This window comes from Macaca mulatta, chromosome 7 (assembly GCF_049350105.2).
Source record: "Macaca mulatta isolate MMU2019108-1 chromosome 7, T2T-MMU8v2.0, whole genome shotgun sequence".
In the NCBI taxonomy this organism is placed as follows: domain Eukaryota; kingdom Metazoa; phylum Chordata; class Mammalia; order Primates; family Cercopithecidae; genus Macaca; species Macaca mulatta.
In genome coordinates, this window is record NC_133412.1 from 36,082,480 (window position 1) to 36,109,768 (window position 27,289).

Sequence of the window (27,289 nt, forward strand, 5' to 3'; positions counted from 1 at the left end):
GTTAGAATAGGACCCACATACATTTTTGTTACTAACAAAACGTCCAGCTTGTCTTTTTTCTTTGAAAACTGCATGGCCTTAAGAGGAGTCTATTCTAATTAGGAAAAAAGTCACCTTTTCAGAAGCAGGCACTTCCCACTCCATGCAAAGTGAAGCCAAGTTAGCAAAACCGCAAACACTTGGCTAATTCAAACACAAGCTAATTTATTATTAGTGGCGCAAATTAGCCACTTTCTTTTGCTGCGCAGGTCAATGTCCACAACCATGCTGACTCTGCCTGTAGGGCGAGTGTCTCACCAGTAGCTGGTGAGAAGCACAGCTCTTCTCAGCCAAAACCGAGAGATACTGGAACTTGTGCAGTGCAGTAATCCAAACCCCTCGAGTAGATATGCCCGCTTTAAAATCTGCATCTCGTAAGAAATGCCTTCAATTTTCCATATTAGGAGCTGAGAAAACAGGTCTCCTGAGCCCTTCAGGGACAAGTTCTTTGCCAAATACTACAACCACCTCCAACCACTCCACAACGCCTGAGCCCGAGGGTGGGCCACACACGACCCAGCGCTAAAGGGTTACAACCAAGCTCTCCGCCGCCTGCCTTGCCTTTAAAGAAGCCGCACACAAGCGGGCTGCCCCGGAGTTCAACTTCCGGCCACATAGTGAGAGGATGTTTTCCTACTGGAGCTGAGCCGCGGGGGCGCGCCCCCCGGCCGCGCCCTCCTAGCCACGCCCTCCACGCCCGGCCTTCGGAGCGCGAGCTCGGGCGGGCACACGGAAGGGGCTGGGCCACGTGGGAGGCTCCTGAGTGGTTCGCCTTCGCCCCTCAGCGCGCAGTCAAGCGGAGGCAAGCTCAGAGCGCACGGAGAGCGCGGTAGCGCGCGCGCGCGCGTTCTTAGTGCCCTCCCCGGTGACGTGCCTGGCCGGGGCCGCGCCAGGGCGCTGTTGCTGCCAATACAGCTGTCATGGCGTCCGAGGCGCTGGCTGCGGAGAACTGGCCGCGGTCTCCATAGAGCTGGGGGCGGGCGGCCCGGTATGGAGAGCAGCCCCGAGAGCCTGCAGCCGCTAGAACACGGGGTGGCGGCCGGGCCAGAGTCAGGGACAGGTTCTTCGCAGGAAGGGCTACAAGAGACCAGGCTTGCCGCTGGTGATGGTCCTGGGGTATGGGCGGCGGAGAGCAGCGGCGGGAATGGGCTGGGGGCGGCGGCCGCCAGCAGGAGCCTCCCGGACTCGGCTTCTCCCGCGGGCTCTCCTGAGGTTCCCGGACCTTGCAGCTCCTCCCCGGGTTTGGACTTGAAGGATAGTGGTGTGGAGAGTCCTGCTGCCGCCGAGGCGCCTCTGAGAGGGCAGTACAAGGTGACCGCCTCCCCGGAGACAGCCGTGGCCGGAGTGGGTCATGAGTTGGGTCCCGCCGGAGACGCGGGAGACCGCCCGGATCTCGCCGGCACCTGCCAAGCAGAGCTGACGGCCGCCGGCTCCGAAGAGCCCAGCAGCGCCGGCGGCCTCAGCAGCAGTTGCAGCGACCCGACCCCTCCTGGGGAATCGCCGAGCCTGGACTCTCTGGAGTCGTTCTCTAACCTGCATTCTTTTCCCAGTAGCTGCGAGTTCAATAGTGAGGAGGGAGCGGAGAACAGGGTCCCTGAGGAGGAGGAGGGCGCGGCGGTGTTGCCCGGGGCTGTTCCTCTGTGCAAGGGGGAGGAGGAGGAGGAGGAGACCGCTCAGGTGCTGGCGGCTTCCAAGGAACGCTTCCCGGGACAGTCTGTATATCACATCAAGTGGATCCAGTGGAAGGAAGAGAACACACCCATCATCACCCAGAATGAGAACGGACCCTGCCCCTTGCTGGCCATCCTCAATGTTTTGCTCCTGGCCTGGAAGGTACATTCTGCAGCTTTCTACTTCCTACAGCTTTTGGGGTGGAGGAAAACGGGGTGAGGGAGCTGCTGCATGTCAGGTGATGGCTTCCTTTCTTTCCTCATTCATCAGTCCCCTTCTTACATGAAATTCATTCCAAGACTTCCATGTTGAAAGAATATTCCCTTGTACATATATCGAAAAGAATTGCCCCTAACCTCCGTTTTCTCTTGTAGTGTTGTTTCAGCGTTCAATTGTGGTTGATACACTTAGAAACAAGAAGGACTTAGAGTATCTTTAATCTTATGATTATTTTAAACTATAATTTCCTATGTTTTCTTGCCGACTTTATCACATATGCAAAAAAGTGAAGAATTGGAGAAAGTAATCTTCAGAAGTTACCATCAATCCGTGATATCATGGACTAAGTTTTGATGGTTATGTTTAGTCTGATTTCCAACTAATGCCCCATTCGTGTGTAGATACTTAAGAGAATGGTGATGGGAAAGATGTGGCTCTTTAGACAAATTCCATTTAAGGAAAAGCATTGGTCTGAGACCCAATTACCATAACTTCTTGGTTTTCAAAGATTGTTTTCATTTTATGCATGATTTTTACTTGCCTCATTTCTTTGGCTCTCAAATGGTTTGGCATTATTACCAGTAACCATGCATCCGAATGTGTTAAAGGAGCTAAAACTCTTAAAAACTAAAGTAAGAAAAGATATATCTAAGGTGAAGGAGCAAAAAAAGGAAGGACCCTTAAAAATAGGTATGATGAGGACTCAGAGAGAGTTACCTGTAAAATGAAGTGTCGTATTTAAGCTTGCAGTGTTAGGGTGCTAAGAAGATGCATCTCACAGCACCTATTTTATTTTCAAATTGGTAATTATATTTATAGATGCAATGTTTCCTAGAAAAAAAAATAACCCAAACTGGGTGTGGTGGTGTGCGCCTGTAATCTCAGCTACTCTGTAAGCTCAACTACGCTGGAGGCTGAGACAAGACAATCGCTTGAGCCCAGAAGTTTGAGACTAGCCTGGGCAATATAGTGAGACCCTATATTAAAAGAAAAAGAAAAGAAAAAAATAACCTGGATTCTTCTGAACAGTTAGGAAGAAAATCACGTAAAGGGAATAGTGTTTATCAAACATGCCTTTATTTTCCTGTCACTAGCAAGGGCTGATACAAAAGAAATAAAATTAGAAACCTTGCCACTGTCTGGTGCATAATGGCACTGAGATGTTTTGAGTGAAGACAGTACCTGCCCTTAAAAGGCTGTCAAGCTGTTTGAGGTGGCATCATTGACTTACTTGAAACTGTTTAAGAACAAGAAATAGTAAGTTCTATGAGACAAGTGGTAGGTAAATTGTGGTAAATCTGTGGAAATGCATTTGATATTCAGAAAGGGGAAATTTTCATTTGGTATGGCATAGTCCTAGAAAGCTTCATGGGATTTTTGGATCTTGAACCAATCTTTTTTTTTTCTTTCTTTTTTAAAAAGACACCACCATTAGAGCAATTTAACAGATCTTTTAAGGAAGAGAATTTAGAATAACAGGGAAATGGAATTCCCAGGGGAGAGAAGAGTATAAACCAAAGGAATGAAAATAGAATGGATATTGTGTGTTTATATGTTTATTAAATGACAGAGGTGGTAAGTTAATGTTGGAGAATAATGAAAAATAAGGTTGAAAAGGTAAAGAAGAGCCACTTGATAGAGGCTCTCAACTGGGGAGTTATACTTGCTCTAATGGGCCAGAGTCCCTAATCTTTTTTGTAGGAAGGAATAGCTATTACTTTCCTGTAGTCCTTTTTCTGATATAGTACTGCAGAAATTCAGAGGAAAGGGCAAGTACTGTGGTCTGGAGTATTTGGGGATAGATGCATATTAAACTGACTCATTCAATTCAGACAGATTCAAGTGAATGATCAAATATTTGGGTTCCCACTATGTGTGAGGTACTAGAAATGCAAAGATGAGGCCAGGCGTAGTGGCTCATACCTGTACTCCTAGCACTTTGGAAGGCCGAGGTGGGTGGATCACGTAAGGTCAGGAGTTCGAGATCACCCTGGCCAACATAGTGAAACCCCATCTCTACTAAAAATACAAAAAAATTAGACGGGCATGGTGGTGGGCACCTGTAATCCCAGCTACTTGGGAAGTCGAGGCAGGAGAATTGCTTGAACTCAGGAGGTGGAGGTTGCAGTGAGCCGAGATCAAGCCACTGCACTCCAGCCTGGGCAACAAGAGCGAAACCCCATCCCCAAAAAAGAAAAAAAAGGAAATGCAAAGATGAGTATGATGCAAACCTGCCTTCACGTAGCTATCTAGTGGGATGACAGACATATAAACAATAATTACAGTGCAATGTGAGAAGCTCTAATATGCTATGGAAGCCCACAGAAAAGGGTAATTGGGGAAGGGATTATCAAGGGAAGACTTCATAGAAGAGATAACCTGTGAACTAGATCCAAAGGATGAGTGAGAGAAGACCTTCTGCGCAAAGAGAATAGTGTATTGAAAGATACTGAAGCAGAAAAGGATTTCTTCTACTTGGGACCTTCAACCTAGGTTGAATTGTGCAGCATAGGAGGTAAAGGAAATGGTGGTAATAGCAGGAAATAAAATTGACAGGTTTTGTCAGATTATGAATCAGCAAGCATGCTAATGAATTTGGAGATTATTTTGTAAATCTGTGGTTATCAGTGTTTTTTTTTTTTTCCTCCAGCCTATTGATGCACACAAAAACCAGTCATAAGTAATCACTGATGATTGATAAAGAGATGGATGAGAGAAGCAAAGTAGAGCAGTATTCTCAAAGTGAGCCGGGTACTAGAAGTCAAAACTATTTTTATAATAATACTAAGAAGTTATTTGCCTTTTTCTTTTTTTCTTTTTTTTTTTTTTGAGATGGAGTCTTGCTCTGTCACCCAGGCTGGAGTGCAGTGGCCAGATCTCAGCTCACTGCAAGCTCTGCCTCCCGGGTTCACGCCATTCTCCTGCCTCAGCCTCCCGAGTAGCTGGGACTACAGGCGCCCGCCACCTCGCCCGGCTAGTTTTTTGTATTTTTTTTTTTAGTAGAGACAGGGTTTCACCGTGTTAGCCAGGATGGTCTCGATCTCCTGACCTCGTGATCCACCCGTCTCGGCCTCCCAAAGTGCTGGGATTACAGGCTTGAGCCACCGCACCCGGCCTGTTTGCCTTTTTCACTCTCATTCTCTCACAAGTGTCCATGGAGTTTTTCAGGCTACATGATGTAATGGCATCGCTCTGACAGTTAATGCAGTGTATGCCTCTGTACTTTGTGTTTTAAATTTTTCTCAATTTTAATTTATAATAAGGTGGATATAGATAGATATCCACATAGATGAAAGTTATTGGGGGTCCTCAATCATTTTTAAGACTGTAAAGGGCTTTGGGAACAAAAAGGTTGAGAAATGCTCTAGTAGAGAAAAATAGTAAATGGGGTGTGAAGGTGGTTGTCAGATTTCAGAGGATCCATTGATGTAGCTGTTTAGACTTTATATATAGCTGATATTGGAGCTATTCTAAATTGCTAGATAAAGAAATGACATGAAGAAAGTGGTCTTTTACTTTGATATTAGGCTAGAAGTAAGATTGTAGTGAGTGTAGCAGGAAGAATTGATGCGGATAGCGCTTTGGTTAGAGTTCTTTGCCCCCTCTCTTTGATGAGGATAATGTAGCATTCCCAATGATGATTTCATCACTGACTGGCTATAAGAAGTGAAGACAGTAACACCATTTTTCAAACCTGAGTAACAAAGATTGGTTGGATCTTTCAAAAGATAGGGAAGGTATTAAGCGAATTATTTTAGATGGGGAAGTTGATGCCAAAGTTTGGTTGTGTTTAGTTGGAAATGTCCAGTAGTGGGACATAAAAATATAAATATTCATTATGCTGTTAGAAGCATGGACTGGGTCTCAGGAAAGAGGCTGATTTTTTTTTTTTTTTTCTAGAGTCTCACTCTGTCTTGCCCAGGCTGGAGTGCAGTGGGAGGATCTCGGCTCACTACAGCCTCTGCCTCCTGGGTTCAAGTGATTCTCCTGTCTCAGTCTCTCCAGTAGCTGGGATTACAAGCGTGCGCCACTACACCGGCTAATTTTGTATTTTTATTAGAGACAGGGTTTCACCATGTTGGCCTGGCTGGTCTTGAACTCCTGACCTCAGGTGATCCACCTGCAAGAGGCTATAAAATTATAGAGAAAAATCAAATTGGAGAATTACTACCTAGAGTAAATATGGTAGTTCTGAGACTACATGAATTCTCCAGAGAGTAGTGAGCAATAGTTCTCAACTTTTTTTTGCCATCCCAATATGTGAGAGTGACAAATTGCCAGCAGAAACATCCTCTCCATCCTGCCTCAATTTCCCCACTCCCTCTCCTCCCCTACCTCATTCTCCAGGAGACAGAGAGAAAACAGAGGAATAAAGATCAAATTGGGGGAGGAAGGGAAGAATATTAAGGGTGAGGGAGTGAAAAACCAGCATAGGCACAATTTGAGATGTGGAATGAGAACTAGAAATAGGGCAATGTCATGAGAGTATTCAGAGAAAGATAATGTATTAAAAATTTAGTACATTACTATTGTCAAATGCAGCAGCATCAGAGAGCTGATGGAGTAGGGAAGATTCTGCCGAAGATGACAGGTGTAGGGACAAGGTCACTGAAAAGTCAGGATAACATGGAATCCTCAGTTGTCTTTAGAGGAAAGGAACAACAACTGTATTTTCTGAAGTACTGGGAGGAATGGAACAAGAAAAATACAGAGACAAGGTCACGTTAAGATAGAGAGGTTGGCCGTGTGTGGTGGCTCATGCCTGTAATCCCAGCATTGCGGGAGGCTAAGACAGGAGGATCGCTTGAGCCCGGGAGTTTGAGACCAGCTGGGGCAATGTAGTGAGACCCCCCATGTCTGTAAAAAAATAATAATAAGGAAAAAAAAGAGAGGTAGATGAAAACTGAAGCCTTGTATTTTTCAGTTTGGCAAAATAATCATTGAACTCATAAGCAGTAACTATTGAACTCATTAATAATTAAGATTGTAAAGCATTTGACGGGGTGAATTTTGTGAGAAAAGTATATTGCATTTTAAAGAAGAATCAGAGTGGAGATTATGCTTAGGAATTTGAGGCACAAACAGAAAGACTGCCAATTAGTAGCATGGATAAATTGAGGTATCCTTTAAAAACGATTAGATTATCAGTTTTGCTTTGTTTTTGGTCTTTCCCTAGTTTGCTTATGTCTGGAAATAGGAGCAGGAAGAATGACTGGTTAGAGTTATCAAGACTTGGGCTTTTCTTTCAAGAACTGACACCTGGGGTGTAGGGGGAGAGAATTAGAGAATTGAAAGGGAAAACAGCTGATCATCTTGGGAGAGGATGAAATTATTAGAAAATCAATAGACTGAACAAACTGGGAGGATTTGAGCAAAGGCATAAGTGTAGTAGTTCTGGATGAGAAGTGACAGTAAAAGTGATCAAACAGGGTAAGGACTGAGTTGAAAGTATTGGTTCAGAACTGATAGAGAGTAGGTGATCATTCGTAATCTATTAAATAGTTGGCTGGGCACTGTGGCTCACGCCTGTAATCCTAGCACTTTGGAAGTCCAAGGCCGGAGGATCAGTTGAGCCCAGGAGTTTGAGACCAGCCTGGTCAACATAATGAAACCCCATCTCTATAAAAGAAAAAAAAAATTTTTTTAATTGTAAAAAAAGAAAATCTATTAAATAGTTGAGCTGTGATAATTTAACAAATCAAGAAAGAAATCTATTACATTTAATTCAAGCTCAAATTTGTAATTCTGTTTACCTCTCATTTTCAAGAGATAATTTCATCTACCTCTGTGTTTTTCCTTTTATTTTATTTTATTTTTTTTTTTTGAGACGGAGTCTCACTCTGTTGCCCAGGCTGGAGTGCAGTGGCCGGATCTCAGCTCACTGCAAGCTCCGCCTCCCAGGTTCACGCCATTCTCCGGCCTCAGCCTCCCGAGTAGCTGGGACTACAGGCGCCTGCCACTTCGCCCGGCTAGTTTTTTGTATTTCTTAATAGAGACGGGGTTTCACCGTGTTAGCCAGGATGGTTTCGATCTCCTGACCTCGTGATCCGCCCGTCTCGGCCTCCCAAAGTGCTGGGATTACAGGCTTGAGCCACCGCGCCCGGCCTGTGTTTTTCCTTTTAATTGTTTTTTTGTAGAGATGGGGTCTCACTATATTGCCCCAGCTAGTCTCAAACTCCTGGGCTCAAATTACAAATTATACCAGGTAAACTTACCAAAATGTATCTAATGTATCACTTAGAATACATTTTTATTTTGCTTCTTTTTGACTATGTTTGATTTTTAATAATTTTTTAAAATCTTATTTTAGCTGTAAAAAAATGCTTTTTATAGGTATATTTGAGGGCTGTAACCCATGTAATTAGGTGTTTATGAAGTTAAGCTAGAGGTAAATAACATATATATTTTAGTGCTTACAAAGGTATTTCTTTAATAATAGAGGGAATCCCTACTTGGTTATACTTTTTTTTTTCTTTTAGAATGTTATAGGTTCTGAGGCCAATATACATACAAAAAAACTTACATATAACCTATATTATACGTTGTGATAGAGAAGATAGAGTATTGCAATATTTAATCATTGTATAGCATTTTAGTAGAAAAATGAATGCACTAATTTAAGATGCTGGAAACACATCTCCTCTCCTTCTTAACTGTTTTTGGTAGGGAATTCTTTTCCCAGTTTTTTTCTTTGCTTAGTATAAGCTGAGATTATCTCCTGTTCCAAGTCATGGGAGGGATGCCGGGGTCCTGAAGAAGGATTTTTAATGTAAAGTTGGTTTCTCCAAACATCAAACCTATAAACTGTAAAATAAGGATTCATATATTTGATTCTGTAAAATATAAAAAAGCTTAAAAAAAAAGAACAGACACAAACTAAATCAAAACCCACTAAACCAAGGGAACTATTTGCTGGATTATCTAAGGGCTAATTTCCCTTTTTTTTTTTTTTTTCTTTTTCTTTTTTTGAGATAGACTGTCATTCTGTCACCCAGGCTGGAGCGTGGTGGTGCAATCATGGCTCCCTATAGCCGTGACCTCCCGAGCTCAAGCAGTCCTCCAGCCTCAGCATCCTGAGCAGCTGGGACCACAAGTGTGTGCTACCATGCCCACCTAATTTTTTTTTTTTTTGACGGAGTCTCACTCAGTCGCCTAGGCCGGAGTGCAGTGGCACGATCTTGGCTCGCTGCAACCTCTGCCTCCTGGGTTCATGCGATTTCCGGCTAATTTTTGTATTTTTAATAGAGACAGGGTTTCACCATCTTGGCCAGGCTGGTCTTGAACTCCCGACCTCAAGTGATCTGCCCACCTCAGCCTTCCAAAGTATTAAGATTACAGGTGTGAGCCACTGTGCCCAACCAGTTTCTTTTTTATTTTTTCTGTAGAGATGTATCTCACCATGTTGTCTAGTCTGGCCTTGAACTCCTGGCCTCAAGTAATCCTGGCTTAGCCTCCCAGAGTGCTGGGATTACAGGCGTGAGTCACCATGGCCAACCCTAATTTCTTAATTTACAAAGAGCCCTTATAAATTAGAAAAAGATGAGCAGCACAATGGCAAAATGAACAAAAGGCTATTAACAGAAAATTCAAAGTTCAAATGGACATACGCTTTTGTCTCATTATCACCTGCGAAGTGAGGCACGATGAAGGTGAGCTTTTTGCCAGGGGTGAGTTTTTTCTCTAGTTCTCCCTCCCTCCTTGATGACTTTTTTACCTCATATCCTTTCACAGACACTTCTAACTTCCATCTAGGTTATGCTTTTTCCCCTGACTTGCAGAAACATTGTAATCACACAAATTTTCTTTTCCTGAAGTAAGCACAGAGCTCTTTTGAGGTTTTCCAAGTGTGTTTATTACTTATAAAAAAGGAAAAACAGATGGTGAGCCAAAGGTTCCATCTTAGCCTCTGCCCACCTTGTTTTTAAATATAGATCCTGTAAAAAGAGATTAAAACTTCACACAATTGTGGGGTTTTGTTTACACAAAAGACTTAAGAACATTTCTGAGGCTTTCATTCCCAGTCTCTTCCAAGAATTGGTGTTGTAACTCTGGATTTGTAAGATAAGGTAGACAAGGGCTGAGGAGAGAATAAATACTGCCAGTAGGAGTTGCCCTCTAATAGTGATAGATGTGTTCATTTCTTCTTCTCCCCTTGATATGAGTAGTCTTTTAGTGAAAAACCTTCTCACTCCCTATCCAACCTTATCTGTTGAGTCCCAGGTGAAGGACATTTGGGCACAGGTGGTACTAACAATCATAGGGACTTTGAATAATAATAGTAAGTACTCAATTATTTTTGTGTCCAGATACTGTGCATTATTTTACATGCATTGTATGTTTTCTCTTTTAATTTTCTCAACCACATCATGAAATCCTTATGTAGACTGTTGTTCTTATTTTATGTATATAGAAAATTGAGGCCGGGCACAGTGGCTCACGCCTGTAATCCCAGCACTTTGGGAGGCCGAGGTAGGCAGATCACCTGAGGTCAGGAGTTTGAGACCAGCCTGACCAACATGGAGAAACCCCATCTCTACTAAAAATACAAAATTAGCTGGGCGTGGTGGCGCATACCTGTAATCCCAGCTACTCAGGAGACTGAGGCAGGAGAATCACTTTAACTTGGGAGGCGGAGTTTGCGGTGAGCCTAGATCATGCCATTGCACTCCAGCCTGGGCAACAAGAGTGAAACTCCGTTCTCAAAAAAAAAGAAAATTGAAGTGCATAAAGTTTAAATAACTAGCCCAAGGTAAGATTATCACCTACTCTAGAACCAGAGCTCTCACTCAGGATGTTTGATTGGGAAGATAAAGTTCAAGATAGCACTAAGTCTGGTGGACAATAGGTCTGGGGCAAAACAGGATGGGAGAGCCAATGATAAAGTCAGAGAAGCAGAAATAGACTTCATTATTTCTTAGATCAAATTCTGCAATCTGGTACTAGTTGCTCTTTATACAGACTCCCGTTTTTAGCTCTCTGTGCTTTATCTTATGTCTTCTGAAGTGTCTGACACTTCTAATTTCAGAGTCTCTTTGGGGTACTATGGTGAATAAACTTGACTTTCCCATTGTAGTTTATTAAATATATTCTTAGATGTTTTTCAGCAATTAGTAACTTCTTTTTCTACTGCCACTACCCTAGTTCAGGCCTTCATCTCTCACCTGGACTACCTTAGTAGCCTTCAAAATGGTCTCTTACCTTACCCTATTCTCATCTATCTTTCAAGCAATTAATGTAAAAGTTTAATTATTAATATTTTGGGGAGGAGATTTTTCAGCATAGTAAGCTTGCTGAGCTTCTTAAATATACATGGTGAATTCTGAATGGAAGATGCCTTCTTTTACTAGTAAATCTTTATATATTTTTTTCAGACAGAGTTTAGTTCTTGTTGCCCAGGCTGGAGTGCGATGGTGCAGTCTCGGCTCACTGCAACCCCCGCCTCCTGGGTTCAAGCTACTCTCCTGCCTCAGTGTCCCAAGTACCCGGGATTACAGACACCTGCCACCACACCCAGCTAATTGTTTTGTATTTTTAGTAGAGACAGGGTTTTACCATTTTGGCCAGGTTGGTCTCGAACTCCTGACCTCAGGCAGTCAGCCCACCTTGGCCTCCCAAAGTGCTGGGATTACAGGCATGAGCCACTGCACCCAGCCTACTAGTAAATCTTTTATTAGTAAATCTCACTGCAACAACATTCTTTATTGCTCTAAAACACTTTGAAGTGCTTATAAAATAAGACTTTCCTGCAAATTTAATATGTGTGAATATATCTACAGTTTCTGACAGTTTTAAATAGGCCTTGGTCTTACTCTGAGGATAGGGTCTAAATTATGCTAAAAACTGACAAAAGTGTTTCAGAGTTTCAAAGCCTTTTTAATTTGTGGGTTGTCTCATAAAATTTTTCTGTTTTGAAATACTGATGGCAGCGGAGCGCGGTGGCTTATGCCTGTAATCCCAGCACTTTAGGAGGCCAAGGTGGGTGGATCACAAGGTCAGGAGTTCAAGACCAGCCTGGTGAAGGTGGTGAAACCCTGTCTCTACTAAAAATGCAAAAATTAGCCGTGCGTGCTGGCGGGTGCCTGTAATCCCAGCTACTTGGGAGGCTGAGGTAGAGAATTGCTTGAACCCAGGAGACGGAGTTTGCAGTGAACCGAGATTGTCTCAATGCTCTCCAGCCTGGGTGACAGAGCGAGACTCCATCTCAAAAAAAGAAAAAAAAAGAAAGAAATACTGATAGCAAGTAGAAAGCCAATTAGGTTTACTAAAAAGTCTGAATTTGAGTATTTTTTAGTAAGTATTATATTATTAGTAGTAAATGAATAGTACATACAAGAAATTAAAATGTAAAGCATGATGTGTAATAGCTTATAATACATACATTTTTATTTGCTGGAGCCAGAATTAAAGGCATGTTGAAAGAATCCTTAAGTTTTTGAGTCCTTATTTTGAAAAAAGTGGGTAAAGCTTCTCTTTGATTCCCATTATTACTTCTAATATTTTCTTTTTCTTTTTTTTTTTTTTTTTGAGACAGAGTCTGGCTCTGTTGCCCAGGCTGGAGTGCAGTGGCCGGATCTCAGCTCACTGCAAGCCCCGCCTCCCGGGTTCACGCCATTCTCCTGCCTCAGCCTCCCGAGTAGCTGGGAGTACAGGCGCCCGCCACCTCACCCGGCTAATTTTTTTTGTATTTTAGTAGAGACGGGGTTTCACCGTGTTAGCCAGGATGGTCTCGATCTCCTGAACTCGTGATCCGCCCGTCTCGGCCTCCCAAAGTGCTGGGATTACAGGCTTGAGCCACCGCGCCCGGCCTACTTCTAATATTTTCTAAAGAATAATTTCTTTACAATTTCAACTAAAAAATCACGAATACTATATATTCATGCCAAATATATAAATGCTACATATATACACACATATGTATGTAAACACTGCATATTTCATATTAGTGAAATTTGGCTATTATTTAGTGGGTCCATTTTGCCGTACGTAAGTAATACAAAAATAAACTGCAATATAAAAATGTTATCTTCTTTGTTCCAAACTCAACTCCCTGTTTGAATGTCAAACTAAAAATGTCACAGTTCCAAAGCAGACATCATTTTCTTCTACAAACTTATCTTCACTTGCCAAATTTCCGTTGCTATCAATTGTATGGATCTTGATTTTTAGTTTCCTGAGCCTTAGAGTCAACTTTGATTATTCTTTCCCCATGATGCTCCACTTTTCCCTGGTCACAAAGTTCTATCAATTATTGATTTAAAATACGTTACAGATGATGTTTTATATAAGATTTCATTGAGTGGAAAGTGTTCTGCTGTTGTTAGAAAAGCCTGTGAGTATTGGTATAATGGAAAAGGCAATTGGCTTTGGTGTCTGATCTTGCTTCCCATCACAGTACTTCTACTTACTTTGGATAAATTAACGTTTTAAAGCCTTAGTTTATTCTTTGAATGGGGTTAATAATGCCTGCTTCATAGGATTGCTGGGGATTCAGGTAACATAAAATTGAATGACAATTAGTAGATGTTCAATATATGTAATTTTCTCTCTCTCTCTTTTTTTTTTGAGTCAGAGTCTCGCTCTGTCACCCAGGCTGGAGTGCAGTGGCATGGTCTTGGCTCACTGCAGCCTCTGCCTCTCTGGCCCAAGTGATTGTCCTCCCTCAGCTTCCTGAGTGGCTGGGATTACAGGTGCCTGCCACCACGCCTGGCTAATTTTTTGTATTTTTAGTAGAGATGGGATTTCACCATGTTAGCCAGGCTGGTCTTGAACTCCTAACCTCAGGTGATCCACCCACCTCGGCCTCCCAAAGTGCTGGGATTACAGGAGTGAGCCACTCTGCCCAGCCCGTGACTTCTCTTTTCTAAAGAGCAGAGACTGGCAAATAACTCAATTTTATATTTTCTCAAGTATCTTCCCAACTTTGAAGAGGTGTTGGAACTCAAAGTGTGTGTTTCTTGAATACTTATTATATTGGTATTCTAATTGTTAAGCATTTAAAAACATTATTTGGCTAGTAGTAATTTTTGTACTTGCCATCACCTATATAAAGTACTTCTTATTTCTTAGTTATTGCTGAGTCCCCTGCATTTATCTTTTCCTTTGGGTTATCAAAATCACAGGTGTCAAAACCTTGGCGTATCATTCTTAGGATGTTTCACATTCCTGTTTAAGATTTCACTTACAGTTTAAACAGAAGGTTTTGTTGTTACTATTTTTGGTCTTGCTTGAGTCTATTCCCAGATTTACTTTCTTCTTTAGATGATTAAGAATTACAGAATGGGCCAGGCACGGGGACTTACACCTGTAATCCTACCACTTTAGGAGGCTGAGGTAGGCAAATTTAAGCAGGAGTTTGGTCAACATGTCAAAACCCCGTCTCTACAAAAAATACAAAAAAGTAGCCAAGCATGGTGGCACACATCTGTGGTCCCAGCTACTTGGGAGGTGGAGGTGGGAGGATCACCTGAGCTCAGGGAGGTCGAGGCTACAACGAGCCATGATATTGCCACTGCACTCTAGCCTGGACGATAGAATAATTGAGCTAGATTTTTTAGGTTTTACCTTATAGTGGAACATTTGGAGTCTGAGTAGCTTTTTTCTTTTATTAATTTAAATATTCTTGTGCTTATATTAATAATTTTCCAGGGCCGAGTGCGGTGGCTTACACCGTAATCCCAGTGATTTGGGAGGCTGACGTGGGAGGATTGCTTGAGGCCAGGAGTTCAAGACCAGATTGGGCAATGTAGTAAAACCCCACCTCTACAAAAAATACAAAAATTAGTCAGGTGTGGTGGTGCATGCCTGTAGTTCCAGCTACTTGGGAGGCTCAGGTAGGAGGATTGCTTTAACCCAGGAGGTCAAGGCTGCAGTATGCTATGATCCTGCCACTGCGATCCATCCTGGAGGACAGTGAGAACATGTCTTAAAAATAATAATAATAATTTCCTCAGGAAATCCAGTTAATTCAGTAATATTTATAGGGTAGAACATTTTCCTAGATAATAAAAATTTATTTGGCCTCTATTAATTGGGAGCTATTTTTTAATATATGTTGAGATACTTTGCTCAAATTTTAGGAGGAATATTTAAACTACTTAAAGTGTCTTCCAAGTACCTTTGTATTTGTTAAAGTACTCATTTATTATAAACAATATGTTGTAGATAATTACTAAAAGAGGTCATACTTGATTTGTCATTTTTTTCTTTCTCTTCTTTCTTTTTTTTTAGATAGGGTCTCTCTCTGTTGCCCAGGCTGGAGTGCAGTGGCATGACAGTGGCTCACTGCAGCTTCAAAATTCCTGGGCTCAAGTGATGTTCCCACCTCAGCCTCCCAAATAGCTGGAACTACAGGCATGCAACACCACACCTGGCTAAGTTTTGTTGTTTGTGTTGGGGTTTTTTCTGTAGGGACAGGGTTTCCCTATATTACTTCGGCTGGTCTAAACTCCTGGGCTCAAGTGATCCTTCCACTTCAGCCTCCCAAAGTGCTGGGACTATAGACGTGAGACATCGCACCCAGCCAGTTATTTTTTTTCATTGTAAAACTTAAAATTTAGAGATTCAGACAGACTGCCACAACTGTTAGTTCTATATTCTTAGCCAGCTATCTCATAACTTGTTTCTCCTTTGAAAAAATCTAAAAAGACTTACAAGTCTTTTTAGGTTATTAACAAAGCCTTATTAGGTTATTAACAAAACCCTTGGCACTTGCTTTTGAGGTGATGCTGGTGAAGGAAAGCAAAAAAAAAAAAAAAAAAAAAAGAAGCAAGCTTTTGGGAAGATCTTAAATGGTTAAAAAAAATAATTAAGATCTGTGGATGGCTCCATAGTATTAGTGTGAAGTAGGCACTTTTTAGTTTTAATAAACATCCAAAGTACTTTACTGGCTACAATTCAGGAAATGAATATACTACTGACTGCTTGTAAATAAGTGAGTTGAAATATTTGTGTATTTGCTTCTAAAAAAAAATCATCTAATGCAGAGATCAGCAAACTTTTCCTGTAAAGGATCGGATAGTAAACACTAATGTTTTAGGCTTTGCATACCCTGCAGTCTCTGCTGCACAGATTCATCCCTGCATTGTAGTGGAAAAGCAGCCAAAGACGGTACATTAACAAATGAGAGGGACTGTGTTCCAAAAGAAAGTTTATTTAGAAAAACAAACAGTCAACAGTAATTTGCCAGAGTTTCAATTTAAAAATATGTCATTTATGGGAACTCTGTGTACTTTCTGCCCAGTTTTTCTGTAAACCCTAAAACTGCTTTAAAAAAAATAGTCGCCGGGCGCGGTGGCTCAAGCCTGTAATCCCAGCACTTTGGGAGGCCGAGGCGGGCGGATCACAAGGTCAGGAGATCGAGACCACAGTGAAACCCCGTCTCTACTAAAAATACAAAAAATTAGCCGGGCGCGGTGGCGGGCGCCTGTAGTCCCAGCTACTCAGGAGGCTGAGGCAGGAGAATGGCGTAAACCCAGGAGGCGGAGCTTGCAGTGAGCCGAGATCGCGCCACTGCACTCCAGCCTGGGCAACAGCGTGAGACTCCGTCTCAAAAAAAAAAAAAAAAATAGTCTATTGAATTTTTTTTTTTTTTTTAATTGAAACAGGGTCTCACTGTGTCACCCAGGCTGGAGTGTAGTGGCACGATCTCTGCTCACTGAAGCCTCCGCCTCCTGGGTTCAAGCAATTCTCCTGCCTCAGTCTCCCAAGTAACTGGGACTACAGGTGTGCGCCACCACACCTGGCCAATTTTTGTGTTTTTTTAGTAGAGTCGGTGTTTCACCAAGTTGGCCAGGCTGGTCTCGTACTCCTGACATCAAGTGATCTGCCCACCTCAGCCTCCTGGATTACAGGTGTGAGCCACCGGGCCTGACCTGAAATTATTTAAAAATGTCACAAACGGACAGGCGCGGTGGCTCAAGCCTGTAATCCCAGCACTTTGGGAGGCCGAGACGGGCGGATCACGACGTCAGGAGATCGAGACTATCCTGCCTAACACGGTGAAACCCCGTCTCTACTAAAAAATACAAAAAAAAACCCGCCGGGCATGGTGGCAGGTGCCTGTAGTCCCAGCTACTCGGGAGGCTGAGGCAGGAGAATGGCATGAACCCGGGAGGCAGAGCTTGCAGTGAGCTGAGATCGCGCCACTGCACCCCAGTCTGGGCAACAGAGCGAGACTCCGTCTCAAAAAAAAAAAAGTCACAGACAATAAAAATAATTTAGAATGAAATGATGATCAAACCTCAAAGACATCTCTTGGTTTTTACTGAATAATAAATTTACTAGATGACTAATTATAACTATTGACTGTCATCTATGCTTACAGAGGGCTTCAGACCATTCTGTTTTATAGGGGTCTTTTTAAAAACTTATTTTACTTGTTGATTAAAACAAAATTGTGACATTATTACATTTGATAACATAAACACCTAGAGGACCTTTTTCAACATTTGGGAGAATTGTTGGAAGAATCGCTGATTTAAAGGATTTCCTTAGTTGAACACAAAATAATTGCTGAAGAATTTTTAACAATGTTACTATTCTTCTATCATTGATACAGTAATTACTTTGAGTGTCCATCCTACAGTATTTATTTTTTCTCCTAGTCTATAAATATACCCTGGAGTGTGCTTGTGACTGTCAGTTAAAGTATTTGCAGTCATTGACTGTAGTATCTATGTCATTCATTTGACAATGCATTTGAAAAATTAATTTAGACTAATGTGTTGTTGCAGCTGAATTAATTTTAATGGATTTTCTGGGGTTTTTAGTTTAAATATCACTGTAATGTATCTATTTACTTTTAAACTTTTTATTGTGAAATGTAACACATAGAAACATACATAAAATAGATGTCCAGTTTAATAAATTATTATAAAGCAAACATCAGTGGAACTACCATTGCAGGTCAAGAAGGTCAAAGAATAGAGCGTTGTCAGCATGTCAGAATCCCCTTAAAAGCCCCTTTCCAACTATAACTCCTTGTTACCACAGATAGCTGGTAATCTTGATTTTTTTTTATAGCATCCTTTTCTTTACTTACTAATTTATATTTTATTGAGATGGAGTTTCACTCTTGTCACCCAGGCTGGAGTGCAGTGGCACAATCTTGGCTCACTGCAACCCCCGCCTCCTGGGTCCAAGTGATTCTCCTGCCTCAGCCTCCCAAGTAGCTGGGATTATAAGCATGCGCCACCATGCCCAGCTAATTTTTGTAGTTTTAGTAGAGAGATGGTTTCACCATGTTGGCTAGGCTGATCTTGAACTCTCAACCTCAAGTGATCTGCTTGCCTCAGCCTCCCAAAGTGCTGGGATTACAGGCGTGAGCTACTATACCCAGCCTATTTCTTTACTTTTTTTTTTCTTTTTATTCTATTGCCCAGATGGGAGGTTTCACCATGTTGGCCAGGCTGGCCTCTAACTACTGACCTCAAGTGATCTGCCCACCTTCGCCTCTGAAAGTGTTGGGATTACAGGTGTGAGCCACTGTGCCCAGCCCATTTCTTTACTTCTTAATAGTTTTATCTCGTATATGTGCAGCTCTAAACAATATAGTTAAATTTTGCCTGTTTTTAAGCTTTGCATTACTTTTAATAGCAAAAACCACAGTTACTTTTGTATCAACCTAATAAATAGAATAATATAGTAAAGACTGGTTATAGGCCAGGCGCGGTGGCTCATGCCTGTAATCCCAGCACTTTGGGAGGCTGAGGCGGGTGGATTACGAGGTCAGGAGATGGAGACCATCCTGGCTAACACATAGAGCCCCGTTTCTACTAAAAATACAAAAAAATTAGCCGGGCGTGGTGGCGGGCGCCTGTATTCCCAGCTACTTGGAGGCTGAGGCAGGAGAATGGTGTGAACACGAGAGGCGGAGCTTGCAGTGAGCCAAGATTGCGCCACTGCACTCCAGCTGGGCAACAGAGAGAGACTCTGTCTCAAAAAAAAAAAAAAAAAAAAAAAAAAAAAAGACTGGCTATAAAGATTCTAATATATGTGAATGCTAATGTATAAGTATAGTAGATCCATAATATAGACATAAGTATTTGTGTTTCTGACTGCAAGAAACACTTTAGTCACCTAAAACATTTAATTTTATAGAAATAATATTTTGTTTTTCAGGTGAAACTTCCACCGATGATGGAAATCATAACTGCTGAGCAGCTGATGGAATATTTAGGTTAGTGTTGAAAAGTGGATTTTATATCTCTTTCAAAACAAACATTTTCAAAGCTAGTTTATTACCCAGTCTCACCTTTCTGAAGTGCTATTATATAATCTATTTTAAAATTACAATTTTGAATCTGCTAATTAAAAATTTTTATCAGTATGTTACTGTTCTTAGATGGTATAGTCTTCTTTCTGACCAGCATTGAAATTCTATAATACACATGAGGAATCTAGGTAACGTCTAGAAAACAAGATACATCTTAATCCCAATAAATTGTAGAATGGGAGATGGCACAGAATCGCTGACATTGCATGTGGAAAGTGTTCAAAAATATTGGGTAGACTTGAATTAAAGACAAAGGAGGTGATTTAGAGCAGTGCTACTGAAAGTGTGTGATTCATGGACCTATGCCAGTCTACAAAATGTTAGTTATCAGTCTGCAGTGAGATAGAATCTTCTCCTAGGATGTAAAATATTTACATTAGTAAGCACACTGTTCATTTCAACTGAAATTTTTTATAGGAAAATTTTCTTGTTGAAGGAAGTAATGTATTGAATTGCATTCTTCTCTAAGCTGCTTATTTCTTTTTTTTTTTTGAGACAGTCTCGCTCTGTCACCCAGGCTGGAATTCAGTGGCGCGATCTTGGCTCACTACAAGCTCCGCCTCCCGGGTTCCCGCCATTCTCCTGCCTCAGCCTCCTAAGTAGCTGGGACTACAGGCGCCCGCCACCGCGCCCAGCTAATTTTTTGTATTTTTAGTAGAGACGGGGTTTCACCGTGGTCTCGATCTCCTGACCTTGTGATCCGCCCGCCTCGGCCTCCCAAAGTGCTGGGATTACAGGCCTGAGCCACCGCGCCCGGCCTAAGCTGCTTATTTCAAAACAGACCAGTAATATAGTTTGTAGACTGGCTACATTGAGTTGAACTTGTTTAGAGAGCAGGCAGTTGTACATCACATTGTGGCCTTTTATAATCTGGCAAATAAGAATTTATATATTTATACTATTACCAAATAGGAAATCTTAATCCGTATTCTTACAGTTTTTTCAGTATTTAAATTATTATTAAGACCAGGTGTGGTGACTCATGCCTGTAATGCCAGCACTTTGGGAGGCCAAGGCAGGTGGATCACTTGAGGTCAATAGTTCGAAACCAGCCTGGCCAACATGGTGAAACCCTGTGTCTACTAAAATTACAAAAATTAGCCGGGTGTGGTGTCATGCACCTGTAAGTCCTAACTATTTGGGAGGGTGAGGTGGGAGAATTGCTTGAACTCAAGAGGTGGAGGTTGCAGTGAGCTGAGATCATGCCACTGCACTCTAGCCAGGGTGATGGAGTGAGACTCCGTCTCAAAAACAAAAACAAATTTTGTTTTTTAAAAATCTTGTCACCTGGGGCCGGGCACGGTAGCTCATGCCTGTAATCCCAGAACTTTGGGAGGCCAAGGTGGGCAGATCACGAGGTCAGGAGATTGAGACCATCCTGGCTAACATGGTGAAACCCTGTCTTTACTAAAAAATACAAAAAAATTAGCCAGGCGTGGTGGGGGGCGCCTGATGTCTCAGCTACTTGGGAGGCTGAGACAGGAGAATGATGTGAACCCGGGAGGCGTAGCTTGTAGTGAGCCGAGATTGCACCACTGCACTCCAGTCTGGGTGACAGAGTAAGATTCCATCTCAAAAAGAAAAGAAAAGAAATATCTTGTCCACTGGTTAATTTGTCCGTACCCTTCCAGACAACTAGTTAACTCATTTTTTTGTGAGATACAGACTTAGTGATATAACTGACACTGCAAATTTTAGAAGACTCTTTTTTTATTTTTTTCTTTTGAGACAGAGTCTTACTCTATCGCCCAGGCTGGAGTGCAGTGGCGTGATCATGACTTGCTGCAATCTCGACCTCCCTAGGCTCAGGTGATCCTCCCACGTGAGCCTCCCTAGTAACTGGGACTACATGCACATGCTGCCACATCCAGCTAATTTTTAGATTTTTGATTTTTTTTTTTGAGACAGAGTTTCACTCTTGTTGCCCAGGCTGGAGTGCAATGGGATGATCTCAGCTCACCACAGCCTCCACCTCCTGGGTTCAAGTGATTCTCCTGCCTCAGCCTCCCGAGTAGCTGGGATTACAGGCATGTGCTACCACACCCGGCTAATTTTGTGTTTTTAGTAGAGACAGGGTTTCTCCATGTTGATCAGGCTGGTCTTGAACTCCCGACCTCAGGTGATCCGCCCACCTCGGCCTCCCAAAGTGCTGGGATTACAGGCGTGAGCCACCGTGCCTGGTCAAGTTTTATTTTTGTAAAGATCAGATTTCACTGTGTTGCCCAGGCTTGTCTTGAACTCCTGGGTTTAAGCGATACGCCCGCCTTGGCCTCTCAAAGTGCTGGGATTACAGGCATGAGCCACTGCACCTGGCAGGAAGACCCTTATTTCAGAAAGTATAATTGGAGGCTGGGCGCGGTGGCTCAAGCCTGTAATCCCAGCACTTTGGGAGGCCGAGGCGGGCGGATCACGAGGTCAGGAGATCAAGACCATCCTGGCTAACACGGTGAAACCCCATCTCCGCTAAAAAATACAAAAAACTAGCCGAGCGAGGTGGCGGGCACCTGTAGTCCCAGCTACTCGGGAGGCTGAGGCAGGAGAATGGCATAAACCCAGGAGGCGGAGCTTGCAGTGAGCTGAGATCTGGCCACTGCACTCCAGCCTGGGTGACAGAGCGAGACTCCGTCTCAAAAAAAAAAAAAAGAAAATATAATTCGTATCATTTAATCCCCATTCACTGGCTAGGGACCTCATAGTTAAGGGTAGATTACTCTGAATACCTAGATGTCTGCAAATTGGTTTAAAAAGAAAATCCCTCTTTTAGGCTAGCTTAGTGATTCTTTTAATTTTTATTATTATTTTAAGTTTTTATTTTTTTTCCCACGGGACGCTGCTTGATAAATGATTCTTAAAGTTAGTGATTCCTAAGTTATATTTTATGGGGAAGGCTGAAATATACTGGGTGATTTTGAGAAATAGCCAATATGACTGCCAAGGAGTACACAAAGGGGAGTTGTAGGAGATGAGATCAGAGAGTTGACGCAGTCAGATCATATGGGGCCCTAAGGATGTAACAGCAATTTTGGTTTTTGCCATAAGTAAGCTGGGAAGCTGTTGGAGGATTTTGAACAGAGGACTGACATGATCTAACTTTGGATTTAATAAGAATTCTCTAGCAGTTATGTTGACAATAGACCTTAGCGGGGTAAGGACAAGCGGGAAAACCATTTAGGAAGTTATTACAACTAGCAACAGATGGTGGCTTTAACCAAGGTAAAATAAGTGAAATTTGTAAGAAGCGGTTAGATTCTGGATAGAGAGTTGACAGAATTTGCTGATCAGTTGGATGTAGAATGAAGGTGGAGTCAAGGGTTATCTCATCGTTTTTGGTTTGAACTAGTAGAAGGATGGAAATAGGAAAACTGAAATAGGAAAAAATGGAAGGGGCAAGGTTTTTAGGGAGAAATTGCAGGATTTTTGTTTTTAGATGTTTATCTACATCAAAACGGAACAATCAGGCCAGGCACAGTGGCTCGCGCCTGTAATCCCAGCACTTTGGGAGACCGAGGCAGGCAGATCACGAGGTCAGGAGATTGAGACCATCCTGGCTAACACCGTGAAACCCCATCTCCACTAAAAACAAAAAATTAGCCAGGTGTGGTGGGGGCGCCTGTAGTCCCAACTACTCAGGAGGCTGAGGCAGGAGAATGGCGTGAACCCGGGTGGCGGAGGTTGCAGTGAGCAGAGATCTCGCCACTGCACTCCAGCCTGGGCGACAGAGCGAGACTCCATCTCAAAAAAAAAAAAAAAAATGGAGCCATCAGGAAAGCAATTATTGAGAGATATATATATATATCTTGAGTTCAGAGGAGAGGTCTGGATCAGCACTATACAATTAAAATTTCTGTAATGATAGAAATGTTCTGTATCTGTACTGTCCAGTTTAGTAGCCACTAGCCGCATGTGGCCCTCAAGCTCTTAAAATGTAGCTCGTGTCTTGAGCCCAGGAGTTTGAGGCCAGCCTGGGCAACATGGTGACACCCCATCTCCACTTAAAAATTCAAAAATTAGCCAGGCGTGATGGTGTGCACCTGTAGTCCCAGCTACTTGGGAAGCTGAGGTGGGAGGATTGCTTGAGCCCAGGATTCAGAGGCTGCAGTGAGCCAAGATCACAACACTGCACTCTACCCTGGGCAACAGGGCAAGACCCTATCTCAAAATTGTGTGTGTGTATATGTGTTTGGGTGTGTGTGTGTGTGTAATGTGACCATAATTTACATAATGTAAATTAAATTTAATAGCCACATATTGCTACTGTCTACTGTATTAGACAGTACAAGTCTAGTCTATAAATATGTATTTACAGACAACATATATAAACAGTAGTTAGATTGGGTGAGATCATTAAGGGAAGGAATGTAGTAGATAGAAGAGAAAAGGTCAGTAGACTAAGTCCAAGATATGCCAGTGATTAGAAGATGGGGAAGGAGAAAGAGCCAGCATGCCCAGCCAGGTAGAAGAAAAATAGGAGGCTGTGATTTCCTAGAATCCTAATGAAGAAATGTTTCAAGGAAGAGTGAGAGATGAGCTGAATCAAATGCTGCTAATAGCTCAAACAGGAGGAAGACTAAAAATTGACTATTTAGCCATAAGGAAGTCATTGGTAACCTTGATGAGAGTATGGGATGAAAACCTGACTGGAAACAAGAGAAAACTGGAAACCCTCACACCTAGCCAGTAGAAATGTAAAATAATACAGCCACTTTGAAAAGCAGTTTGGCAATTCTTTAAAAAGTTAAAGAGAATTACCGTATGACCATGAAATATCATTCCTAGGTATTTACCCAAGAGAAGTGAAAACATATGTCCGTACAACTTGTATAAAAATGTTCGGGCTAGGTGCTGTGGCTTATGCCTGTAATCCCAGCACTTTGGGTGGTTGAGGTGGGTGGTTCACTTGAGCTCAGGAGTTCAAGACCAGCCTGGGCAACGTGGCGAAACCCTGTCTCTACTAAAAATACAAAGAGTTAGCCAGATGTGGTGGCGCATGCCTGTAGTCCCAGCTACTTGTGAGGCTGAGGCAGAAGAATCGCTTGAACCCAGCAGTCAGAGGTTGTAGTGAGCAGAGATAACACCACTGCACTCCAGCCTGGGTGACAGTGAGACTCTGTCTCAATCAATCAGTCAGTCAATAATAAAATTAGATCATGATGATAGTTTCATAATCCTGTGAATATACTACAAAAAATAATTGAATTGTACATTTTAAGTGGGTAGGTTGTATGGGATGTGGATTATACTTCAAAGCCATTTTATAAAAGAGAAAACTAGAGAAAAGGAGCTGCAGAAAGTACTTTATACAAATAGAAAATCTAGCCTTAGATAATTCATCCATGGTAATAGGAGGAAAGACAGAACATATTACAAAGAGGTGCAGGTAAGTGGGTGGATGTGGTTGTAGCTAGTCTCTTGAGTACTTCTATTTTCTCAATGAAATAGGAAACAAAGTCATCAATTGGGAGTGAGGATGAGGGAGGAGTTGTTAAAAGTAAGAGGGAAGGTATAAAATAATTGCCTAGAGAAATGGGAGAGTGAATGGATTAGAGAGCTGTGGTAGGATTTTGGGATGTTACCTTTGAGGTTAGTGAAACCAGCTAGGATGGCGTTACGTTTTCTCAGTCGTGTTCAGCTGCACGAGTCCAGGTCTGAATGATGGGAGGCCAGGATTTCACCAGAGCTGAATTTTTGCCTGATGAGCGTGTTGACGAAAGAATCTAGGGTATGTTGCTCTACATGTCGTCAGTGGTGGGGCCAGGGTTGTGCGGTGGGGGATGAGGGGAGTAGTCTAAGGTATGAAGGTGTGTATAGAGAGTGATTATAATCATGGGCCATAGAATTTAAGCTGCGTAAAGAGGAAATGATGTAAGTGTGTGGAAGGAGAACGTAATGAGATTAATGGATTGTAAGTCTCGATTCCTGATACAGCTGAGGAATTTTTGGTAATAATGAAACGTATTACCGTGGGAAATGAGTTTCTGAGATGAAGTAGAATAAAAGGTTGTTTTTCTGGGTGTGTGTGTGTGTGGGTGTGTTTTAAGAATAAAGTATCTTCGTTGGAGAAGAGGCCAAGGAACAGAGAGGCAGGGTGTTGGAAGAGACATCCCCGTGCTTATTGAAATTACCGAAAATGATGGGATTTGTGTTGGAGAAAGGAGCTAAGAATAAAGGGTATTGGCCTGGAGCTCAGTAGATAACTGCAACAAGGTGGGTAGATAATGGGTAGAATTATCTGAGTTTTAAAACTGAGGAATTTAGGGAGGAAGAGGGGAGAGAATAACCTCAAAGGTAACACCCCAAAATCATACCACAGCTCTCTAATCCATTCACTCTCCCATTTCTCTAGGCAATTATTTTATACCTTCCCTCTTACTTTCGACAACAAGTGGGTACCTATTCCACTTTGAGGCTCGCTGGTAAAAGAAGTATGAGAGAGAACAGAACTATCACTTAAGAGAACTGCATTGTCATCAAGACAGAGCCAGATACTCAGATAGTAAGGTGAAGGGAACATTCAGAGAAGTTGAATATCTAGGGAATTTGCTAATGGCAGACTATGAGTTCCAGAGAACACTGAAATTTGAGATAAGAATTTAGAAGTCATCAGTATAAAAATGGTATTTAAATCTGTGGAAGTTGATAAGATAATAGAGAGAGAAAAGAAGAGGGTCCAGGATTCTCCCCTGAAGTTTCCCAGCGTGTAGAGGTTAGGTGGAGCAGTGTTTCAACTTTCTTTTCATTATTGCCATTCTGAGGAGCCTTTATAGACACTTTTGTCCTAATGGCTCACTTCAGGACATTTTAATAATGTAAATATATTGTATGTGTTTTTTGGTTTTTGTTTTGTTTTTCTTGAGATGGAGTCTTGCTCTGTTGCCCAGGCTGGAGTGCAGTGGCCGGATCTCAGCTCATTGCAAGCTCCACCTCCCGGTTCATGCCATTCTCCTGCCTCAGCCTCCCGAGTAGCTGGGACTACAGGCATCTGCCAACAGGCCCAGCTAATTTTTTGTATTTTTAGTTGAGACGGGGTTTAACCGTGTTAGCCAGGATGGTCTCGATCTCCTGATCTCGTGATCCGCCCGCCTCGGCCTCCCAAAGTGCTGGCATTACAGGCTTGAGCCATTTTGTGTGGGTCTATTGTATGGGTTTTTTTTTGTACTGTGGCCCTTTGAAGGCTATAAGCCATTATACTATCTAAGATTTTTTTTTTTTTTTTTTTTTTTTGCCACCCACCCTCCTGCACCAAGAACCAGTTTTTGCTCCTTTAGGTGCAACATCACCTCTGCTAAAATGAATGAAGTAGAGGACAGAGAAATAGTGAAGAAGTAGCTGGTAGTAAGATAGGAGAAAAGCCAGGAGAGAGTGCTATAATGAAGCCCAGAGAAGGTGAAGATTGTTAGAAGAAAGGAGAAAGGGTATTGAATACTGGAGAATACTCCCGTTATGACTTGGCAGTGTGAAGGTTATTGTGACCTTCATCAAACCGTGTCACTGCAGTGATGAGATGGAAATGGAGTGGTGAGTTGAAGAGTGTCTGGGAGGTAAGGAAGTGGAGCCTCAAGGGCAGAAAACTTTTGAGAAGTTTGGGTACAAATGGGTATGGGAAGTGGGTAAGGAGTAGAAAAGGCTTAAAGGAGAACATGTGACTTGTATTGGGCTTTGAAGGATAGTTAGAATCTATGCTGTTGTAAAGAATAAAAAAGGTTGTTTGAGGGCTGGGTGGAAACTATCTTAAGCTCAAGCTAGAGGTGGAAATATGTAAGGCATATTGAAGGAACAGTGTATGAGTCTAATTTGACTATACTTGGTAAATCTGCATGTTGTATAGTTAAAGAAATAGAGATAAGTAGATTGTGGCAAGAGAGTCTTGTGAGCCAGGCAGGAAGTTTGAATTTACTGTAATAGGATGCTTAATCTATTTTAGTTTCCTAAATGGGATAATAAAAAGTTAAATGTAGTTTTATTTTGTTTTGTTTTTTGAAACTGGTTCTCTGTTGCCCAAGCTGGAGTGCAGTGGCATGATCTTGCTCACTGCAACCTCTGCCTCCCAGGTTCAAGCAATTCTCCTGCCTCAGCCTCGCAAGTAGCTGG

The 27,289-nt window shown here is 42.3% G+C and overlaps 1 protein-coding gene and 2 long non-coding RNA genes across 7 annotated transcripts in view; all 3 read left to right on the forward strand.

The window, feature by feature from the left end:
- The first annotated feature begins 935 nt into the window (after positions 1-935).
- The window catches only part of MINDY2 (MINDY lysine 48 deubiquitinase 2), an 84,324-nt gene continuing 57,970 nt past the window's right edge, over positions 936-27,289 (forward strand). For all 5 annotated transcript variants that reach the window (XM_077939496.1, XM_015142373.3, XM_077939495.1 and 2 more), the window contains exons 1-2: positions 936-1,872; positions 19,048-19,105. In XM_077939496.1, coding sequence (XP_077795622.1) covers positions 1,030-1,872; positions 19,048-19,105 — 901 coding nt within the window. In that variant the 5' untranslated portion in view covers positions 936-1,029. The remainder of the gene's footprint in view (positions 1,873-19,047; positions 19,106-27,289) is intronic.
- LOC144329885 (uncharacterized) lies at positions 8,867-9,606 on the forward strand. Its single transcript, XR_013395619.1, has 2 exons — positions 8,867-9,225; positions 9,366-9,606. It is a non-coding gene; the product is annotated as an uncharacterized LOC144329885 (long non-coding RNA).
- LOC144329890 (uncharacterized) lies at positions 21,365-26,604 on the forward strand. Its single transcript, XR_013395625.1, has 2 exons — positions 21,365-21,431; positions 26,246-26,604. It is a non-coding gene; the product is annotated as an uncharacterized LOC144329890 (long non-coding RNA).